The 20898-nt window shown below is 42.7% G+C and overlaps 1 protein-coding gene, 2 long non-coding RNA genes and 1 other non-coding gene across 6 annotated transcripts in view; 2 read left to right on the top strand and 2 right to left on the bottom strand.

The window, feature by feature from the left end:
* The window catches only part of RNF212 (ring finger protein 212), a 56702-nt gene extending 56414 nt beyond the window's left edge, over nucleotides 1–288 (bottom strand). For 2 of the 3 annotated variants that reach the window (XM_031935390.1, XM_031935391.1), the window contains exon 1: nucleotides 86–288. In XM_031935390.1, coding sequence (XP_031791250.1) covers nucleotides 86–194 — 109 coding nt within the window. In that variant the 5' untranslated portion in view covers nucleotides 195–288. The remainder of the gene's footprint in view (nucleotides 1–85) is intronic. The other variant, XM_023206746.1, reaches the window with a different exon arrangement.
* Nucleotides 289–368: 80 nt separating this feature from the next.
* LOC111539051 lies at nucleotides 369–19119 on the top strand. Its single transcript, XR_002730559.2, has 3 exons — nucleotides 369–482; nucleotides 18476–18588; nucleotides 18853–19119. It is a non-coding gene; the product is annotated as an uncharacterized LOC111539051 (long non-coding RNA).
* LOC111539050 lies at nucleotides 2113–10392 on the bottom strand. Its single transcript, XR_002730558.1, has 4 exons — nucleotides 10346–10392; nucleotides 4069–4194; nucleotides 3177–3323; nucleotides 2113–2325 (listed from the first exon to the last, which is right to left on the bottom strand). It is a non-coding gene; the product is annotated as an uncharacterized LOC111539050 (long non-coding RNA).
* On the top strand, nucleotides 6149–6283 carry LOC111539195. The gene has a single exon (XR_002730609.2). It is a non-coding gene; the product is annotated as a small nucleolar RNA SNORA48 (small nucleolar RNA).
* Nucleotides 19120–20898: the final 1779 nt, after the last annotated feature.

Raw genomic sequence — 20898 nt, 5'->3', positions numbered from 1 at the left:
CCACCCAAGCCCCCCACCCCCGGAGTTCCCTGCCCCCGCCCGTCGCTCCCCTCCCCTCTCCAGCCTGCGTTCCGGACGCCCTGACCTTTGCCGAGGCAGGCATCGCAGTACACGTGCCCGCAGTTGGTGAGGCTGAAGCACGACGTCCTCTGGGGTGGCTGGAAGCAGCGATTACAGAACACCCAGTTGGCCATGCCAGGCAGGCGACCGCAGCGGCGAGGCCGGGCCCACGCGAGGCCCACGCAAGGCTGGGAACAGCCTCCCCGCGCTGGGCCCGAGGGCGGGCAGCTCTGCGCCTGCGCAAACTCGACGGCAGCGCTGCGCCCGCGCACTGGGGCTCACGCCCTCCCGCCAACCCCGCGGATGGCCCTGCAGCACTCGGGAGGGCGCGTCTGACTCCTCTCCTGGGTCGTTTCGGCTGGAGTAGGCGGGGGAACGCACCGCGAGCACCGACGTCCCGCTGTTGTCTTTGCGGTCCTCAGGTGTTTTGTGGAAACCCGGCCTGGGTGGCGGGCGCTGGGAATGGCGGCTGCGCCGAGGAGGCGTCGGGCGCTGGGAATGGCGGCTGCGCCGAGGAGGCGTCGGGCGCGACCGCAGTGGGGGAGGGGCGGGGGAGCGCGGAGAGGGTGGGGGGATGCGGGCCAGGCCCACCACGAAGGCCGGGAGCTGGGCCTGAGGCCAGGGCGGCCAGGGCGGCCAGGGTAGTGTGCGGGACAGGCCGGGGAGGAGTCGGGGGAGTGGGTGTGGGGGCCCTGGGAGCGGGATGGGAGGGAGGGAGGGAGAAATGGGTGTTGAGAGTTGGGATGGGAGCCGGAGCGGGAGTGGGGATGTGGGAGTTGGGGTGGGGTTGGGGCCGTGAGGCGGTGGGGTTGGACGGTGTGGGAGGTGGGATGAGGCGGTGGGGTTGGGGGGGTGGGGTTGGGGCGGTGGGGGGTAGGGGTGGGGATGGGGGCTAGGTCGCACTCTGCGCTTTGGGGCTAGTGCCCAGGTGGCTGCGGGCGCAGCGACCTCACCACGGGAGGCCTGAGCCTGCTTCCTCTGAAACAGAAGGCGTAGCCTGGGAAGGACCTTTGCTGCTTCCAGCTTCCAGCATGGGGAAGTGAGTTTTTATAAAATTGTCCTCCGCGTGGTTCTGAGAGTTTCCGCCCTCGGGGACGCTGCAAAGCTCGGATCGAGAGGCTCAGGCTGGTCCTTGTGCCAGGAGAGCACAGGGTGAGCGCTCTCGGTAGCTGCGGGCCAAGTGGCCCCTATGCCCATACAGCTGTTTCCAGGGCCTCGTATGAAAAACGTCTTAGTAATTTTATGTTGATTACATGCTAAAGTGATATTTTTGATATATTAGGTTAAATATATCACTAGCATTGATTTTACGCTTTCAAAAAATCCTTTTCAATGTAGAGACTAGGAAACTTAGTATTAAGTATGGGCTGGGTGCGGTGGCTCACACCTGTAATCAATCCCAGCACTTTGGGAGGCTGAGGTGGGCGAATCACCTGAGGTCAGGAGTTCGAGACTAGCCTGGCCAACATGGTAAAACCCCCCTCTCTACTAAAAATACAAAAATTAGCAGGCATGGTGGCAGGCGCCTGTAATCCCAGCTACTCAGGAGGCTGAGGCAGGAGAATCCCTTGAACCCAGGAGGCGGAGGTTGCAGTGAGCGGAAGTCACACCACTGTACTGCAGCCTGGGCAACAGAGTGAGACTTTATCTCAACAACAACAACAAATTAGAATTGTATATGTAGCCCACTTTTATTTCTGTTAGACAGTGCTGATCTCTACCAAGTTTAAAATAGCAAGACCAGCAACATGGCAAAACCACGTCTCTACAAAAATTAGGTGGGTGTGGTGGTGGGCGCCTGGGGTCCCAGCTACTAGGGAGACTGAGGTGGGAGGATCACTTGGGCCCTGGAGGTCGAGGCTGCAGTGAGCCTGATGGCACCTGTGCAGCAGAGCGAGACTCTGTCTCAAAAATAAGTAAGAACAGGATGAGGTGCCTGATCTGTCATATTCAGAAGCTGCATTATAAAAGCATTCTATCAATGTGATATTATGATATAATGTTAATTTCAATCTGTGGTATCTTTGAAATCATAAAAGTAATACACATTTATGCAGGTATTTTGATTTATTAACTCAAACATTATGCATATTATTTGTCCTTATTGATAATATTTTAAACAAGCTTCTTAGCTATAAAGAAGTCTTTCAGGTATTTCATTTGGAAAATTCCGACTGAGATAAGGATTAGTATTTGTGCAAAAGCCCACCATAAAACATTGCTATTTGTATCTTCACTGGTCATCCGAAAATTTTCTTCACGGTCCTATGCGAAAAAGAAATAGACAGGTTTAGTGTCATAAAGTACTTAACTCATGATTTTGAGGGGAGGGTTGTTGTGGGCATTCAAGGTATTTAATATTACCCAATTAATATCTTACACCAATGTATCCGTGCAGTCTGATTTTCTAAAACAGAATCTATTGCTTAGCCAAGTATAAGAGAGTAAAAATCAACCTTAGATGTTTTTGTATTTTGGTGTAAAATATCAGGAATTTGATATTTATATATTTTATTTGCTACCATCAGGCAAAGTGAACATTACCCAATAGTGGTAGATTTCATCGTTTGAGTCCAGCCTTTATGCCAGGCATTAGGCCAGGCACTTGCATGCCTTATTTGCTTATCACACCTGTCCTTATCTACCTGGTAAGGAAACTGAAGCTTAGAGATGATACAGATTACTGACGTGTAGATGAGATTTAAGCCCATATCTGACCAACATCCACTTAGTGTAGTCACTCAAAAAGCACCTAATGTCATAAGAATAAGATTGTGATTTGGAAAGTGAGCATACACGAGTCTCTACAAATATATAGGATGCATTTGGAAGCATTTATTCATTCTGCAAGCTCACACCCTGTGCTGCTGGGGACTTTGTTAGGCACAGGGCATAAAAAGATGAATGAACTGAAATTCTCTTTCCTAGAGGAGCTCATGGTCCAGCAGACAAAGTGAAGAAAAATTGCTCTCTCCAGTCCCTGTGAGTCCACACAGTTCTACCTCAGAGAGAAAGAGTGAGAAACAGGCAGTTCATTATTTCCTTGGTCCAGGGGCTTTGCGTTGAGAAATGAGTTGCTGGTAACGAGATAAAATAAGCTGAGTAGGCAGACTGACCCTTTGATAGTTTTGTTCTTTGACTATTTGCCCAATTTGTTCAATTAGATATTCAAGCTTGAAGGTAAGTTCATTAACTTTGTCCTTTGCTTGAGCAATGGCCGCATCAAGGTCGTGTTCTCCAACTCGAATATCTAAGTGGATCCTCTGTACAAACAGTAAAAAGGAAAAAATGGCGTGTTTTTAAAAACAGCTCCACTCTTTTTCCTTACTTTCTCACTCTTGTATCCTCCCATTCCTCCGTCCTTCCTTTTTCTCTCTTCCCCCTTTTCAAAAGCAGGGCGCTACTTCACTCTTCAGCTCCCTTTTTTCCCTCACTGCCACTCTTCCTTGTTCTACTTTGTAGTCTTTCTTGTAATAATAATGCATTAAATGGTAAATTACTGACCTTATGTATATTTATACCTTCCTGAACATCAAATTAACTATTAGGTATATGACTTTGGTCTGGAGAAAATTTGATTAACGTTCTGAGAGAAATTTTCTTTACATATAACTTAATTTCTTATGCTAAAGTACAAATTGTTTTCATCAGTTCTGAACACATTTAGAAAATAGCCAATCACCATCTACCGTGTAAGAGTTTTATTTATTAGAATCTCATTATTAATTCACCCTTCAGCCTTCACTTGTTTTCAAGCCTGAATAATCACAGTTCTTTTAACCTTCCCTCACGGCTCTTATTTTTCAACCCTTTAATCAACTTCATGGTTCTCCTTTGAACCCCTTCCAAGCTCTCCAGCTCTCTCTTTGGTTGCTGCGATGAGATCTCGGCATAGGACTTTAATAAGTTTCTAGTCAGTTTGAGCGTAATGGATCTGCATACCAGTGTCATGCTTGAATAGTGCTGACGCTGTGTTCATCAACAAGGACATGGGAAGCATGTACTTACCAGCCTATTCCCTCCAAATGACACAAGCCTCGTAGAATTAGATTCTAAGCAAATGATGTGTTCACCAGGTGAATGTGAAGTAAAATAGAATGTCCCTTGCGGGCCATATAGCTTCGACAATATTACCTAGGATTAAAGATTTCCATAGATTGAGTTATTATTTCCCAGTTTCCATTCTTAAAAATAAATCTATATATTATCTAGTAAAAAATTGTGCCATTCCTAAACAAGAAATCAAGTGGCTAATAAACATGAAAAATATTCAGCCTTCCTAGTAATTAAAAAATTCAAACTACAGTAAGATAGCCCTTGTTCATTGTCAGATTGACAAAGATTTAAAACTATCCAGGGATAGTCTGGAGAAAACACTCTCCCACTACTGTTGTCCCACAGAATATCCAAGAACTGTGGAACAACTACAAAAGGTGTAACTTGACACATAATGGGAGTACCGGATGGAGGAGAAACAGAGAAAAGAAAAGAAATATTTGAAGCAATAATGACTGAGAATTTTTTCCCCAAATTAATATACCAAGCCATAGATTCAGGAAGCTCAGAGTATACCAAACAGGATTAATCCCCTCACCCCCTCATGAAATCCCCTCAACCCCAAAATGAAACCAAAAAGCTACACCTAGGAATATCATTAAAACTGCAGAGAAGCAAACACGAATAAGAAAATCTTGAGCAGCCAGAGAGGGGAAAAACCTTACTTACAGAGCAGCAAATGTAAAAATTGCATCTGACCTCTCCTCAGAAGCTATGCAAACAAGAAGAGAGTAGAGTGAAATATTTAATGTATTGGGAATAAAAAATGACCAACCTAGACTTTGGTATCCTGCAAAATTATCCTGCAAGACATAGGAGGGAGTAAAGCGTTTCTCAAACAAATAAAAACTGAAGGATTTTTTGCTGGTAGATCTACATTGTAAGAAATGTTAAAAGAAGTTCTTCAGAAAGAAGGAAAATTATATAGGTCAGAAACTCAAATATGCATAAAGGATGAACATTAGAAAAGTGGAGGTAAAATTAAAACTTTTTATTTTCTTATTCTTTTTTTTGGTTTGTTTTTTGACGGAGTCTCGCTCTGTCACTCAGCCTGGAGTGCAGTGGCGCAATCTCGGCTCACTGCAAGCTCCGCCTCCCGGATTCACGCTATTCTCCTGCCTCAGTCTCCGGAGTAGCCGGGACTACAGGCGCTCACCACCACGCCCGGCTAATTTTTTAGTAGAGACAGGATTTCACCCTGTTGACCTGGATGGTCTCGATCTCTTGACCCCGTGATCCGCCTGTCTCGGCCTCCCAAAGTGCTGGGATTACAGGCGTGAGCCACTGCGCCCAGCCTCTATTTTCTTATTCTTAACTGACCTAAGAAATATCACTTTATTCAGATAATGGCAACAATGTATTGAATGATCATAGTTTACAAGTAAGTGAAATTAATGATAGCCATGATAAAATTAGGGACAGCAAGGAAGAATTAGGAATACTTTGTTAATAAAAGGCACTTGAGGCTAGGCATGGTGGCTCACGCCTGTAATCCCAGCACTTTGAGAGGCTGAGGCAGGCGGATCACCTGAGGTCAGAAGTTCAAGACCAGCCTGGCCAACATGGTGAAACCCTGTCTCTACGAAAAAATACAAAAAGAAAAATTAGCCAGGTGTGGTGGTGGGTGCCTGTAATTCCAGCTACTCAGAAGGCTGAGGCAGGGAGAATTGCTTGAACCTGGGAGGCGGAGGTTACAGTGAGCTGAGTTCACATCAGCCTGGGTGTCAGAGTGAGACTTCATCTCAAAAAAAAAAAAAAAAAAAAAAAGGCATTACCTGTGAAGTGGTAGTGTATAGTGTTATTTGAAATTAGACTTAGACTAGTTGTGAATGTATATGGCAAACTCTAGGGCAACTTCATATGCTAACAGAGAGAATGGAATCACAGAAAATGCTCAATTAAAACCCCAAAAGGCGTGAAAAAGAGGAGAAAAAAAAATAGAACAAAGAATGAGGGCAACGAATAGAAAATGGTAACAAATATGGCAGATAATCCAGCTATATAAATCATCACCTTAAATGTTAATGATCTGTGTCTTTGACCTCAGTGGAGTGGCACCTGGTTGGTGGTGCCCATCTTATATCAGCCAGGGACAAAGCAACCCCTTGTTCATCCCAGCTTGGCCTTTGATCTGTACCCATACCTGGTTCATGCCTTGGACACATGGAAAAAAAATGTCAATGGTCTAAATACACCAGTTAAAAAATAGAGTGGATCAAAAAATGAGACCCAACTATATGTTGTCTATAAGAAAATCATTTGAAATGTAAAGACACATAGATTAAAAATGAAGGGCTAGAGAAAGATACGCCATGCTAACCTTAATCAAAAGAAGGCTGGAGTAGCTGTATTAATTTCAGGCAGAGTAGACTTCAAAAGCAATGAAAATTATCAGGGATAATTACATAATGGAGCAGTACATAATGATACAGGGGTTAATTCTCCAAGAAGACAACAATCCTCAACATGTATGCACCTGACAATAGAGCATGCAAATATGTGAAGTAAAGCCTGATAGAACTGCAAGGAAAAAATAGATGAACACTTTATTATAGTTGGAGTTTTCAACCCCTTCTGGCAAAAATGGACAGATCCTGCAGGCCAAAATCAGTAAGGACATCATTGAACTCAGCACCATCAGTTGACTGGACATAATTGACACCTATGATTACTTTATCTAATGATAGCAGAGGACACATTTTTCTCAAGTTCATATGGAACATTCACCAAGGTAGACCACATTCTGGGCCATATATCACACCTTAACGAATTTAAAATAATAGAAATCATACAATATATGTTCTCAGGCCACAGTGGAATTAAACTGGAAATCAGTAACAGAGAGATAGCTGGAAAATCGCAAAATACTCGGAGATTAAACAACAAACTTCTAATTAACACATGGGTCAAAGAAGAAAAGACAAAAACTACAACTTACCAAAATTTGTGGGATGTGACAAAAGCAGTGACTAGAGGGAAATTGAAAGCATTGAATCCATATACAGTTGGCTCTCTGTAATACCAGTTTTCACTCCTGGATTGAACCAGCCGTGTATTGAAAATACTTGAAATATGTATATATAACAAAAATAATATAAGTGAAAAACTACAGTGTAACAACTCTGCAGCATTTACACTGTATTAGATATAAGTAATCTAGACGTGATTTAAATTAATGCAAGGATGTGCACTAGTTACCTGCAAACTACACCATTTCATATAAGGGACTTGAGCATCTTCAGAGTTTTATAGCTTTGGAGAATCCTAGAACCAATACCCCGCAAATAACCAAGGGATGACTGTATTCAAAAGCAAGATCTAAAATTAATAATCTAAGCTGCTACCTAAGGAAACTAGAAAAAGAAGAGAAAATTAAATGCAAAGTGAGCAGCAGAAGAAAAATAAAAACAGCAGAAATCAATTAAAAACAAGAAATAGAAAAAAATCAACAAAACCAAAAGCTGATTCTTAGAAAAGGTTAAAAGCTTCTAGCCAAGCTAAGAAAAAAATGAAGATGACACAAATTACAAATGTCAGAAACAAAAGAAGGGGCATCATTACAAATCCCATGGACATGAAGAGAATAATAAAGAAATACTGTGAACAACTCCATGCCCACAAATTTGATATCCTAGGTGAAACTGACCAATTCCTTGAAATACACAATCTAATAAAATACAAGAAGTAGACAATCTGAATAGGCCTATATCTAGTAAGAGATTGAATCAATAGAAACTTCCCAAAGCAGAAAGCACCAGGCCCAGATGGGTTCAGTGGTGAATTCCACCAAACATTTAAGGAAGAAATTGTGCCAATTCTCTACAATCTCTTCCAGAAGATAGACACAGAAGGAATACTTCCTAATTCATTTTATGAGGCCAGCATTACCCTAATACCAAAACCGGACAAAGACATTATAAGAAAACTACATATCATTATATATCATGAATATAGGTGCGAAAACCCTTAACAAAATATTAGCAAATGAAAATCCAACAATATATAAAAAGAATTATATACCACAACCAAGTGGGTCTTATTACAGATATGCAACGCTGGTTTAACATTAGAAATCAATTAGTGTAATTCATCACATCAGTAGGTGAAAGAAGAAAAATCATACCATCATATCAATAGATGCAGAAAAAGCATTTACCAACAGCCAACACCCATTTATGATAAAAATGCATCAAATTAGGAGCACAGGGGAACTTAATTTGATGAAGAACATCTACAAAAAAACCTATAGCTATTATACTTATTGGTCAGAAACTAGAAGCCTTTTCTTGGTGGACTGGAAGTCCTGGCTAATGCAGTAGAAGGAAATAAGGAGTTTGGGAAGGACGAAATAAACTTTGTTCACAGGTGACATGACTGTTTATGTGTAAAACTGAAAAGAATTGACAAACTGCCAGAACTAGTAAGTGATTATAGTAAAGTTGCAGGGTACAAGATGAGTATAAGAAAGTGAATCACTTTCCTGTATACTAACAATGAACAAGTGGAATGTGAAATAAAAAGCACAGTATCATTTACATTAGCACCCTCCCTCAAATTACTTATTTATAAATCTAACAATATGTGCAAGACCTGTATGAAGAAAACAAAACTGTGATGAAAGAAATGGAGAGAAGTCCATGTTCATAGATAAGAAGACTTCTTATTGTCAAAATCTCAGTTCTTCCCAACTTGATCTATAAATTCAACAGAATCCCAGTAAAATCCTAAAACTATTTTGTGAATATTGACAAGCTGATTCTAATATTTATATGGAGAAACAAAAGACCCATAATAGCCAACACAATATTGAGGGAGAAGAATAAAAGAGGACTAAGACTACCCAACTTTAAGATTTACTATGAAGCTGCAGTAGTCAAGACAGTGTGGTATTGGTGAAAGAATAGACAAACAGATCAATGGAACAGAATAGAGAGTTCAGATGTTTCAGGCAATTTCAATTTTCAAAGAATGAGTCTTCTATGTCTTTTAAAAAAACAGTGAATGGGTTTTAATGTGATAGTTTTTGGCTCAACTAAAATTTGTCTCTGGATTTAATGTGCTTTGGAGACATTTTCAGATTGGTCATTAAGGATTATTGGGAAAGTACAAAAGATAACTGGGGTTTGATATAACGGGACAGAAAGTGGCCTAGAAGCGTAGATGTGGGTGTGTAGAGAAGAGAGGGTAGCTGTCTTGACAAGTGCTGGAGCTAGGAAAACAGTCACAGTGGAATTATTGTCAGTGAGGTGCCAGATGTGCCAAGAGAAAACTATCAGGTAAAAATCAAGTGTCCAAAAATCCAACTGGATTGGAGTCTTCAGCACAGCTCTCTCTCCACATAAGTGGGGGTGTCATAGTGTCTTCCTGAACTTGGGTCAACCAGTTATCCAGTTTTATGAGAGTGGGAGTCCTGCCTACTTCAAGCACCCTTTTCTTGCCAGCCTGTTCTGTTCTCCAAGTCTTTGGTCCACAACCATTCTGCTACCCCATGAGCACAGCTCCAGAACAACTAGGTTTAAGTTAGTGGACTGAGGAATTCATTGTCTTGAGCTTACATAGTGGGAGATGGATATCTCTGTTATATCCATTGTATATATGAGAAAACAGCATCACAGCAGTCAAATAACCCTTCCAAGATTTTAGCTTATATGTGTCAATCTATGCTTGAGTTTGATTCTGAATCCAAAATCCATATTCTTTCCACATTACCTGGTGACTTTTGTACTCCTCTGCTAACTCCTAGTGAGTAAGATGTATATAAGACCGGATAGTCCCTGAGGCTGCTGCATTGCTAGAGAACGCCCATGCCAAAATGGGAGGAGGGAGGAGTTGGCTTATCTGACCCTTGTGCTTGGGTGGGGCTGCAGCATCAGCAAAGCAGATGGGGCCTGGGTGGTGCAAAACCACAGGGGTGCTTTGACCCTAAGGTCCCTTTTGCCTAGCAAGATCAGCAGACTTCAAGATGGCAAATCTGGGGCTCCTCATTTTATTTTTTAAAAGCTTTTTATGTTACCAAGCCTGTCTCTGCTTCTCAACTAAACTATAGGCTCATTGAGGGCAGGTACTTTCTATGTTTTTATGTCATGCTATCATTCAGTGCTGTATGCATTAAAAATTGTTAATGCTGGTGTGTAAGTGCTTCTGTAGAGGTTTTAAAACTGGGCTACATGATACCTGAATTTTTGGCAAATGAAAAATTTTAGTAACAAAGTATAAAAGAATGTTTTACCTCACCATTGTAAGTTGTAATAGTCACAAACATTCCCAAACCAGGAGCAGATTCAAGGAACATATGTCTGCCTGTGTCCCATTGCTGTATCTTGAAAGTCCCTGTTTCAAAAATATAAGACATTACAAAATATAAGAAACAGTAATAATGTTTATTAGATGTTACTGCTAAATTAAATGAATTTATCTTTCTCAGTTTACCTAAATCATAAAACACTCTTAGTCTGCAGAGCTATAACTTGTTGATTAGGTATCTAACAGAGTAGAGGACTCTGGAAAATAAAGAGGAAGACTTGAGTTCTTCATTTCTCACGCTTGTTGACTAGGTAACTTGACAAATTATTTCACCACTCTAAGCCTCCATTTTCTATTCAGAAAAATAGGGGTAATATATATCCCTCTCAAATCTCAGTTGTGAGAACTGCCGAAAATAAGCATATGAAAGGTTTCCACCTAGAATGTAAACTCCGTGTGAGCTGCCATTAAGAGATAGAACTCTTGGACCTTTTCCAATACTTCCCCGGTAGTTCTCCCTGCTTTAACTTCTTCCTCCCATAACTTGGTCCCATACACTTCCAGCAGAATTCCTTGCTAAAACATCAGTGTAGTCATGTCAAATCTTTCATTTCATTGTCTTCAGAGGTTTCTGCTGAAGATTGGATCTGAAGGAGTCTCTGACTTTCTCCCATTAGTATGTGGTAGCTATCATATGGCTTAAATTCCCACATGTGCCCTTGAAAGGTACAATGGGAATGAAAACCCAGCTAACATTTGTTGGACCTATATTTTGTGCCAGGCACTGTGCTAAGCACTTAACTTGCATCACTCATGTATAGATTTATATAAGTATAATATATGCTTGTGAAGTACAAATATTATAAAATTTTATAAAGGTGAGGGAAAAGGTACTACACTGGGTTTGAATCCTGACTACTGCTTGCTAGCTATGTGGACAAAGTAATTTTTCTATAGTTTCATTATATCTAAAATCATTATAAAAGTAGTATTTACCAGTCGAGCGTGGTGGCTCATGCCTGTAATCCCAGCACTTGGGGAGGCTGAGGCAGGCAGGTCACTTGAGGCCAGGAGTTCGAGACCAGCTTGGCCAGCGTGGTGAAATCCCATCTCTACTAAAAGTACAAAAACTAGCCGGTTGTGGTGGTGCATGCCTGTAATCTCAGCTACTCAGGAGGATGAGGCAGGAGAATTGCTTGAACCTGGGAGGCAGAGGCTGCAGTGAGCTAAGATTGTGCCACTGCACTCCAGCCTGGGCGACAGAACAAGACTCTGTCTCAAAAAAAAAAAAAAAAAAAAAAAAGTAGTATTTACCTATGTAGGGTTATTGTCATGAAGATTCAGATGTTTGTAAATTGGTCCATTAGAATGGTGCTTGACACAGCACTGAATAAATGTATTATATATATATATACACACATACATATATAAATTATACATATATACAATTGTGCCTCAGTATCCATGAGGGATTGGTTCCAGAATGTCCTCAGGACACCAAAATCCACAGATACGCAAGTTCCTTATACAAAATGGCATCGTATTTGCATATAACCTATGCACATCCTCTCATATACTTTAATCGCTAGATTACTTATAATACCTAGTATGTAAATGCTGTGTAAATAGTTGTTATACTGTGTTGGGTTTTTATTTGCATTTTCATTGTTGTATTGTTATTTCTTGTTATTTTTTCTCAAATATTTTCCATCTGCATTTGGCTGAATTTGCCAATGCAGAATTTGTGGATATGGAGGGCCCACTGTATACACTCACACACTTTTTAGTAACCAAAGTGATTTTACCACCACATTATGCTGTCTCCATCTGGAGAAAGGAAATTCCGTGCAGAGACATATGCAAAAGTCCTGAGGGCGGGAGGATGCTTGGAATTTTCAAGGAGCAGCAGAATAGCTGGAGTGAGGTTAGCAGGGAAAGAATGGTAGGAGGTGGGGTTGAAAAGGTAGCAGGGGCCAGATCATAGAGAGTCCCTATGTCCATTGTAAGGATTTGGAGAAGCAGTTGGGCAGAGGAGTGACATGATGTGACTTTCCTTTTTAAGTTTCTTATGTTGCTGTTATGTAGAGAAAAGGATGAAGAAGGGTCAAGGGTGGAAGCAGTGACACTATTGTAATCTAAGTAGCTTAAACTATGTGATCATAGTAGAGGTTGTAAAAAGTATTGGTTTCTGTATTATTGTCCCCATCTTACAGGTTGGAAACTGGTTCTCAGATAAAGTCACATAACCAAGAAGTTATAGAGGCAGAATTAGAACTAAGGCAGTCTGATTCCAAAGCCTGAAGCTGCTAGCTCCATTATCACAGTGCCTCCCTGAAAGGCAAGAGAGAGACAGTTCCCTGACAGGGGCTTGAGAAGGGAATGTGAGGCTGGAGATTGGCCACAGAGGGCATCCCGTGGAGTCTGTACTCTCTGGGAGACAACTAGAGGGAACACTTCCAGGAATAAAAAAGCTGCAGCTAACTTTCAAGCTCTGCCTGCACTTTAGAGTGACCTCAGTCTTAAGGCATCTTTCAAATAGTTCTGGCCCATCTCCCCTGCTCCCCGCATCCCAAAGTTTGTTAACTATATGCGTAATGTGTATTTAGTACTTTTTAGTGTGATCCATTTTAAGAAGGTTTTAAAAAAGGTATCATTGATGGTTCTGGACAAAATGGGATAGGTCTGCTCCACCCTATTTCTCCTGCTGATTACAACTAAAAATCCTGGGCCAAATGTATAAAGCAACTACCAGAAGACTCTGAAAGGTGGAGGAAAGAAGATAGAGTGGCCAAGGACCTCAGGACTCATAGCACAACTCAGCAGTGGGTTATCTGTTTGTTTTCTTCCTCCTGTATATCCTGGTCTCGGTGCTGTGGCAGTCTACCACCTACAATTACAGATCAAAATTTTAAAAAGAACCTAATGTCTCTAGCCAAAAGATGTGGAATAGGATGCCCTGCAAGATGAAGCTGCTTTGAGTATACCTCCCTGTATTAGGCTGTTCTTGCATTACTATAAATAAATATCTGAGACTGGGTAATTTACAGAGAAAAAAGGTTTATTTGGCTCATGGTTCTGCAGGCTTTACAAGAAGCATGGTGCTGGCATCTGCTTGGCTTCTAGGGAAGCCTCAGGAAGCTGACAAGCATGGTGGAAGGTGAAGGAGGAGCAGACACGTTACATGACAAAAGGAGGAGCATCAAGACCAATGAAAGTATCAATAAAAAATAAAAGAAAAAAAGGAGCAAGCACAAGAGAGAGTGGTGGGAGGTGCAACATACTTTTTTAATTAAGTCATCGGATCTTTTGTGAACTCAGAGTGAGAGCTCACTTATCACCAAGGAGATGGCCCAAACCATTCATGAGGAATCCACCATCATGATCCAAAGACCTTTCACCAGGCTCCATCTCCAGCACTGGGGATTAAAATTCAACATGAGATTTGGATGGGGACAAATATTCAAACTATATTACTCCCCTCCTCCAGATGAACACCTTAAAGAAATTGCACCCCTCCCACTGGATGCTTCAGCATGGAGACTCTGGAGGGGAGCCCTGTCAACATGCCCAGCCAGCACTAAGTGAAGGACAATAAAGAGTCAGTGTCTCTACACTAGAGAATTGGGGAGGATTTCAGAGAAGAGGGAACTGGAGAGAAAGATCTTTAATTCTGTGTATGAAGTCCTGAGCACACCTCTGAGCAGCTCATGCTTGAAACTGACCAGAATCAATAAAGCAAAAACTGAGAATTCAACTATGGTGTGGAATACTGCCTAGGTTTCAGATTAGTCTCTAGGTAGCACACAAATGGCAGATGGAATACTACTCGGCCATAAAAGGAATGAATTAATGGCATTTGCAGCAATCTGGATGAGATTGGAGACTTAGAATAAGATTCTGAGTGAAGTAACTCAAGAATGGAAAACCAAACACTGTGTTCTTACTCATAAGTGGAAGCTAAGCTATGAGGATGCAAAGGCATAAGAATGACACAATGGACTTTGGGGACTCGGGGAAAGGGTGGGAAGGGGGTGAGGGATAAAAGACTACAAATTGAGTGTGGTGTATACTGCTCAGGTGATGGGTGCACCAAAATCTCACAGATCACCACTAAAGAACCTACTCATGTAACCAAATATCACCTGTTCCCCAATAACCTATGGAAAAAAAAATTTTAAAGAAATTATAACAATGCCTGGTATGCTTTTCAGTGTATGCAGAGGTGATATTTAAGACAACTATGTTATAAAGAATGGGAGAGCAAAGAGACTTAAATGGTGTTAAGGTTTCTGTATTTTTCTTGAAATGGTAAAATATTGATATTACTAGACTGATAAATATGTGTACGATCATCTCAAGAGTAACCACGAATAAAAATTACAGAAAAAGATAAAGTGAACAACACTATAGGTAAAGCCAAATGGAGTAGTACAAAATGTTCAAGTCGCCCACAGGAAGGCAGGACATGGAAAACGGGGATAGAAACAGGTAGATAATAAAGATAAAATAATACAGACCTAAATCTTGACATCTGTAATTACATTACATGTAAGTGGTCTAAACAGATTAGACAAAGATTATCAAAATAGATTTTTAAATGACCCAATTATAATGCAGTATACAAGAAAATCACTTTGAATATAGTGCTATAGGCAGGTTAAAAGTAAAACTATGAAAAAAGATGTACCACTTTGACATGGGTTTTTAAAACTCTTGAGTCTCTATATAAATATCAGCCAAAGTAGGCTTCAGAGGGCTGGGTGTGGTGGCTCATACCTATAATCTCAGTGCTTTGCGAGGCTGAGGCAGGAGCATTACTTGAGGCTAGGGGTTTAAGACCAGCCTGGGCAACATAGCAAAACCCTGTCTCTACAAAAAAATTAAAAGTTGGCCAGGTGTGGTGGCATGCACCAGTAGTTCTAGCTACTCAGGAGGCTGAAGTGGGACAAGCCCTTGAGCCTAGGAGTTCAAGGTTAACAGTAAGCTATTATTGAACCACTGTACTCCAGCCTGGGCAACAGAGTGAGGCTCTACCTTAAAAAAAAAAAAAAAGGACACTTCAGAGCAAAGCCAATTACCAGGAATAATTACACAAATAAGAAAGGCATCAATTCACCAAGACATAACCACCCTAAATGCACCAAACAAGAGAGCTTCAAAACGTGTGGAGTGAAACTGACAACTGAAAGGAGAAGTAGACACGTCCCTGTTTATAGTTGGTACTTCTGTACTCCTCTCTCGGTGCTTGATAGAACTAGACAGAAAATCAGCAAGGATGTAGAAGAACTGATCAGCATCATTGACCAACAGGACCTACTTGCCATTTATAGAACATTCTCCTGCACAGTAGAATACACATTTCTTTTAAGGTGCATTTGAAGCATTCAACAACACAGGCAACAAAGCCCTAAAGGTGATGAGGCACCTTTGCTGAAGCAGCTGAATGTTCCTGGAGAAAAGCACACAGCCAGGCTTTCCAAGTCACTTTCCAAATGTATTGCCACCTAAAAATCACGGTTATGTGTGCTCACTACTCTCTAAAACAACTGGTTCATGTGTGTCTTTTCTCCTTAGCCTCTTCCAGTACCTTCCTGCCCCCACTCCCACTTCTCAGATGGTTACCCTGCGTCTTGTGGAAATGGTAAGAGTCTCTACCTGCTGTTGCTTGATTGGCTCCCCCGGAGCACATATTGCTATTTAATTGCCATTTTACCAGTATTTGGGGTGGAGTCTTCAAGAAGTGATTGAGTCATGAAGCCTCCACTCTCATGAAGGGATTAAAGCCATTGTGGGAGTGGGGTTCTCATAAAAAGGATACGTTTGACCTACTTCTCTCTGTCTCATGCACTGACTTGACTTTCCACCATGGGCTGACCCTTGTCAGATGCTGGTGTCATGCTCTTGGACTCTCCAGCCTCCAGAACTGTCAACCAAATAAACTTTATAAATTGCCACATCTGTGGTATTCTGTCAGAGCAGCAGAAAACAGAATAAGACACCATCTTTTCACCACCAAATGTCCTAACCCCACCACATTTACCCTTTCTGGCTCCCTCTTGTTGGGATGGGTGGGGGTTCCCTATTCTGTCAGTGGCCACCCCCTCTTATTTTCTAGGACTTTGCTCTTGTTGCTGCCCCCACTTGCCCATATGGAGCTAATCTTGTCAGCATACCCACATGTTCTGGTGCCCCCCTTGTCTGTATTCCGTAAGGTACTAGAGGGCAGATGTATTTTATTCAAAGCCTGTTTCTTTGGTTGTCTAGAGCCTGACAGTAAGCCTAGGGTGGTGTTTGGCTCACCTTAGTAGGGGCTCAATACATCTTTGTGGAATAAATGGAAGTGTGTCCTACAGTACATGCTCAGCAAATGATTTTGAATGAGTGCCAGTTGCCCCCTCCCCCCATTAAAATGCCAGTATTCCTGGCATACTGCTTTGAGTTACCAGAATGGAGGAGGAGAATTTCTGCTTGATTTTGCCAAGATCCTCCAGCCCTAAGCACACGCCCCCTCAGGTGTCATGCCCCATGGCTGTCACCAGATGGCAGAAGAGAAGCATTGCTCCTGGGCAGAGTAAGCCTGGGGGAGCACTCAGTGCAGTGTAGATGAGATAATCGTGTGACAGGATGTGTCTGTACAGATGAGATACTGTGTCATGTTTCTTACTGCATGGCCAGAGAGCCTGCAGGGTTCACTGCTAGGAACTGGGATGGAGCTTACTAACTGTGCTGTCTTGGACAAGACACCGAGCTGCTCAATGTTTCCCCACCAGTAAAGCAAGGATAATCATGGCATCTCTCTTAGGGTATGAAGAATATGTGGGTTAATATTTTTGTGCTATTTAACACAGATTAGCACCTTGCAAATGAGGTTCCATGTAAGTACTTGATACATAATTCTTTACATTATTATTAGGCTTTTAACTCACAGTTTTTCTAGCGACACTCCCATTTAACCCCACAACCCTGTAAAGTAGGTCTAACAATACCCAGTTTTGCAGAGGAGGGGCCTGAGGCCTGAAGAGGCTGAGATGACTTATCTAAAATCCAGATAATAAGTGGCAGCTCCACGATTAAAATTTAGCAGGGCCGAGTCCCACATTCCGGGCATTGTCCACCAAAAACACCACCACCAGTCCCTATAGACTTGGATGTGGGGTGTGCGTGTGTGCTGTAAACCAACTCCACGTGTGGTTCTTGCAGAGCCTCCAGGTAGAGGCCTTACTCCTCTTGGGTGTTCAGTAAACACTGGGCGCCTACTGGGTGCCAGGAGCATCTGAATCCTGTGGGAGGGGAGCTGCCCCAGGGACACAGATGCTGTCCACCAGGCTGCACCTCTCCTGGCCTCCCTCCTGGGTACCCTGTGCCCACTCTTGATAAGGCAGCCAGCCTTTCCCTGTGATCCCTGGTATGGCTGCCCCATTGGCTCCAGATGATGAGTCCTTGAGGCTGGCACTGTGGGTCATTTGGGTTGGTATTAGAAAAATAAAACATTCATTGTAGGGAGTTTAGAAAGTAAAATCTCCTTTAGAAGTTTTGGTATTTCATATTATCCTTTTAGCCTTTTTCCTGTAAGTACATTTTTATATTCTATAAAAAATGAGATTATACAGCACATACTATATGTAGCTTGATTTTTCCACCTAATGTTTTGTGACTGTCTTTCTGTTTTAAATACTCTTCTGTAAGTTAAATTCAGGTATATTCAGAGAGCTGAAGAGAGACCCAACATTATCTTCCCAGTGCTGAGTATGGAGCTTGGCAGACACTGAGGGTCATTGTTTGAGGAAAGGATGAGGCAATGGGAGGTCCTGCGCATGGCGGTTAAAGGCAGAATTATCTGGTTGACCCTGGCTCTGGCTCTACCACTCCCAAGCTGTGTGATCTTGGGTGACTACAAAACCTCTCAGAAGTAAGACAAGGATAGTAGCAGGCCCTATGTCAGGGTGGTCATGGAGATTAATCAGTGCATTCCCTGAGAACACTGCCTGCCCATGGTCATCACTCAAAATGTGCTAACTAGAATTAATTCATGTCTAACTAAGGCAGAATGGGGTATAAGTGACAGAAGAGGGATGATGTTTCCTTAATTTCTTCGGTGCCTCCTTATTGCTCTTAGAATGAAATCCACATTCACTTAAAGCACTCCTCAGGCTTTGAGGACCTGGCCCTTTTCTCTCATTGATCATACTGCCTGCTCCTATTCTGAGGGTAACAGGAGCCTCAAGGAGGGTAAGTGACAGACTGAGACTCCAAGAGTGAGGGGAGACTTCCAGGCTGGGGGACGGGATCTGTTAATTCCCACTGTCAAGTGGTAGGAAAGATCGTCCCATGGGTCCTGAAGTTGACTGCATGTTGGTGTCATCTGGGGACCTTTACATGCTGCTGATGCTCAGCTTCTGCCCCACGTGTTCTGATTGAGTTGATGAGGTAGAGACCTGGGCATAGAAAGCAGCTGCTTTCGAGAGTAGCTATGAACATGGTGATCTCTTCTAGAATGTCCCCGTTTGCCAGGAGGATCTTCTGTTTCCCTATAATGTTTCAAAGAGTCTCAGTAGAAGAAGCATGTTTTTGACAAAAAGATCATCAAGGTACAGCTCAGCACATTCTCACAGACGGACTCACCCTGGTCCAGACATCATCAGCATCCTGGAAGTTGCCATGCCACCTATCACCACCCCCACGAACGGAGCCACTATGCTGACTTCTAAAGATAGATTATTTTTGTCTGTTTCTGTGCTTTACATAAAAATATATGCTCTGTCTGGCTTCTTTTAATCGACACTTTGTGAGTGCCGTCTGTGTTGCTGTATGCCCATGTAGATCACTGTCATTGCTGTTTAAGATTGTATTTTTGAATACACAACTATTCTTATACATTTGCCTGTTGATGGGCATGTGGGCAGTGTCCAGTTTTTGGCTATTTCACATCGTGCTGCTGTAAAGATTCTCATGCATGTCTTGTGGTGAACCAATGCATGCATTTGTGTTGTACATTTCCTGTGTTTACCTGGTCGTGGGATGTGCCCATGTTCAACTTCAGTAGATACAAAAAATGGTGGTGCCTGTTCACGACCCACTGTGTGTGGGAGTTCCACATCTGCTTGTATGCTTGTTATTTTCTGTCTTGTTCATTTTGGCATTTGGTGAGTGTGTAGTAACATCCCAGTGGGCTTTGCTTTACGTTTTTCCTGACAACAAATTCAAGCACCTTCTCATCCACTTCCTGGCCATTCAAGTCTTGTCTCCTCTCATGTGAAGCATCTTAATCTCCTACCCATTTTTCTATCCTGTGAATACAGGATAGCCGTCTGTGACTGGTTTGTTGTTTTCAATGTAGACATTGTGCACATTTACCTTACATTTATTCTTAGATGTGTGTCATTTTTCATCACCAAAGAGAAACAATTGAAAGGGCCGACACTTTCCCCAAGTCAGCATCTTTAGACACCATGAGTATTTGCAGAGGGCCTGTGGCAAGGCCAGGTATCAGCAACACTCCTGAGGTGAGAGCACTTTTCCTTGGCCACAGAGAAGATAGCTGCCATGACTCAGGCCCACAGGGCTGTAGTGGGCACTGCTGATGCTCCCCTGGCCCTTAAGGTCCCTTCCTGTCCTCTTAGCCACCCCTGGCTTTGGCGTGCTTAACTGCAGCTTGTGGCCTTAGATGAGGACAGGGAGAGCCTGAGCTGAGGTCTGCGCCTCCCCAGCCTGAGCTAGTGCCAACAAATGGGATGCAAGTACAAATGCCCAGCTCCTTTGCCTGTAGGTGGAACAAGCTGTGGTATATCTTATCCAGATTTTATTTTATTATTATTATTTTTTTTTTTTTGAGATGGAGTCTTGCTCTGTCTCCCAGGCTGGAGTGCAGTGGCGCCATCTCGGCTCACTGGAAGCTCCGCCTCCTGGGTTCACGCCATTCTCCTGCCTCAGCCTCCCGAGTAGCTGGGATTACAGGCGCCCGCCGCCACACCTGGCTAATTTTTTGTATTTTTAGTAGAGACGGGGTTTCACCAAGTTAGCCAGGATGGTCTCGATCTCCTGACCTTGTGATCCACCTGCCTTGGCCTCCCAAAGTGCTGGGATTACAGGCATGAGCCACTGCACCCGGCTTATTTTATTATTATTTTTTGAGACGGAGTATCACTCTGTCACCCAGGCTGGAGTGCAGTGGCACCATCTCGGCTCACTGCAAGCTCCACCTCCCAGGTTCACGCCATTCTCCTGCCTCAGCCTCCTGAGTAGCTGGGACTACAGGCGCCCACCACCATGCCCGGCTAACTTTGTATTTTTAGAGACAGAGTTTCACCATGTTAACCAGGATGGTCTCGATCTCCTGACCTCGTGATTTGTGCGCCTCAGCCACCCAAAGTGCCGGGATTACAAGCGTGAGCCACTGCACCTGGCCCTTGTCCAGATTTTTAAAAAATGTTTTTAGAAAGTATGGTAAAATATACATAACGGAAAATATACCAGTTAAACCATTTTAAGTATACAATTCGGTGACATTAAGTATAGCCATATTGTTGTGTAACCATCACT

The sequence above is a fragment of the Piliocolobus tephrosceles genome, chromosome 3 (assembly GCF_002776525.5).
Source record: "Piliocolobus tephrosceles isolate RC106 chromosome 3, ASM277652v3, whole genome shotgun sequence".
Classification (NCBI taxonomy): Eukaryota; Metazoa; Chordata; class Mammalia; order Primates; family Cercopithecidae; genus Piliocolobus; species Piliocolobus tephrosceles.
Note: the sequence above shows the minus strand (reverse complement) of the source record. Positions and strands in the feature narration are given on the sequence as shown.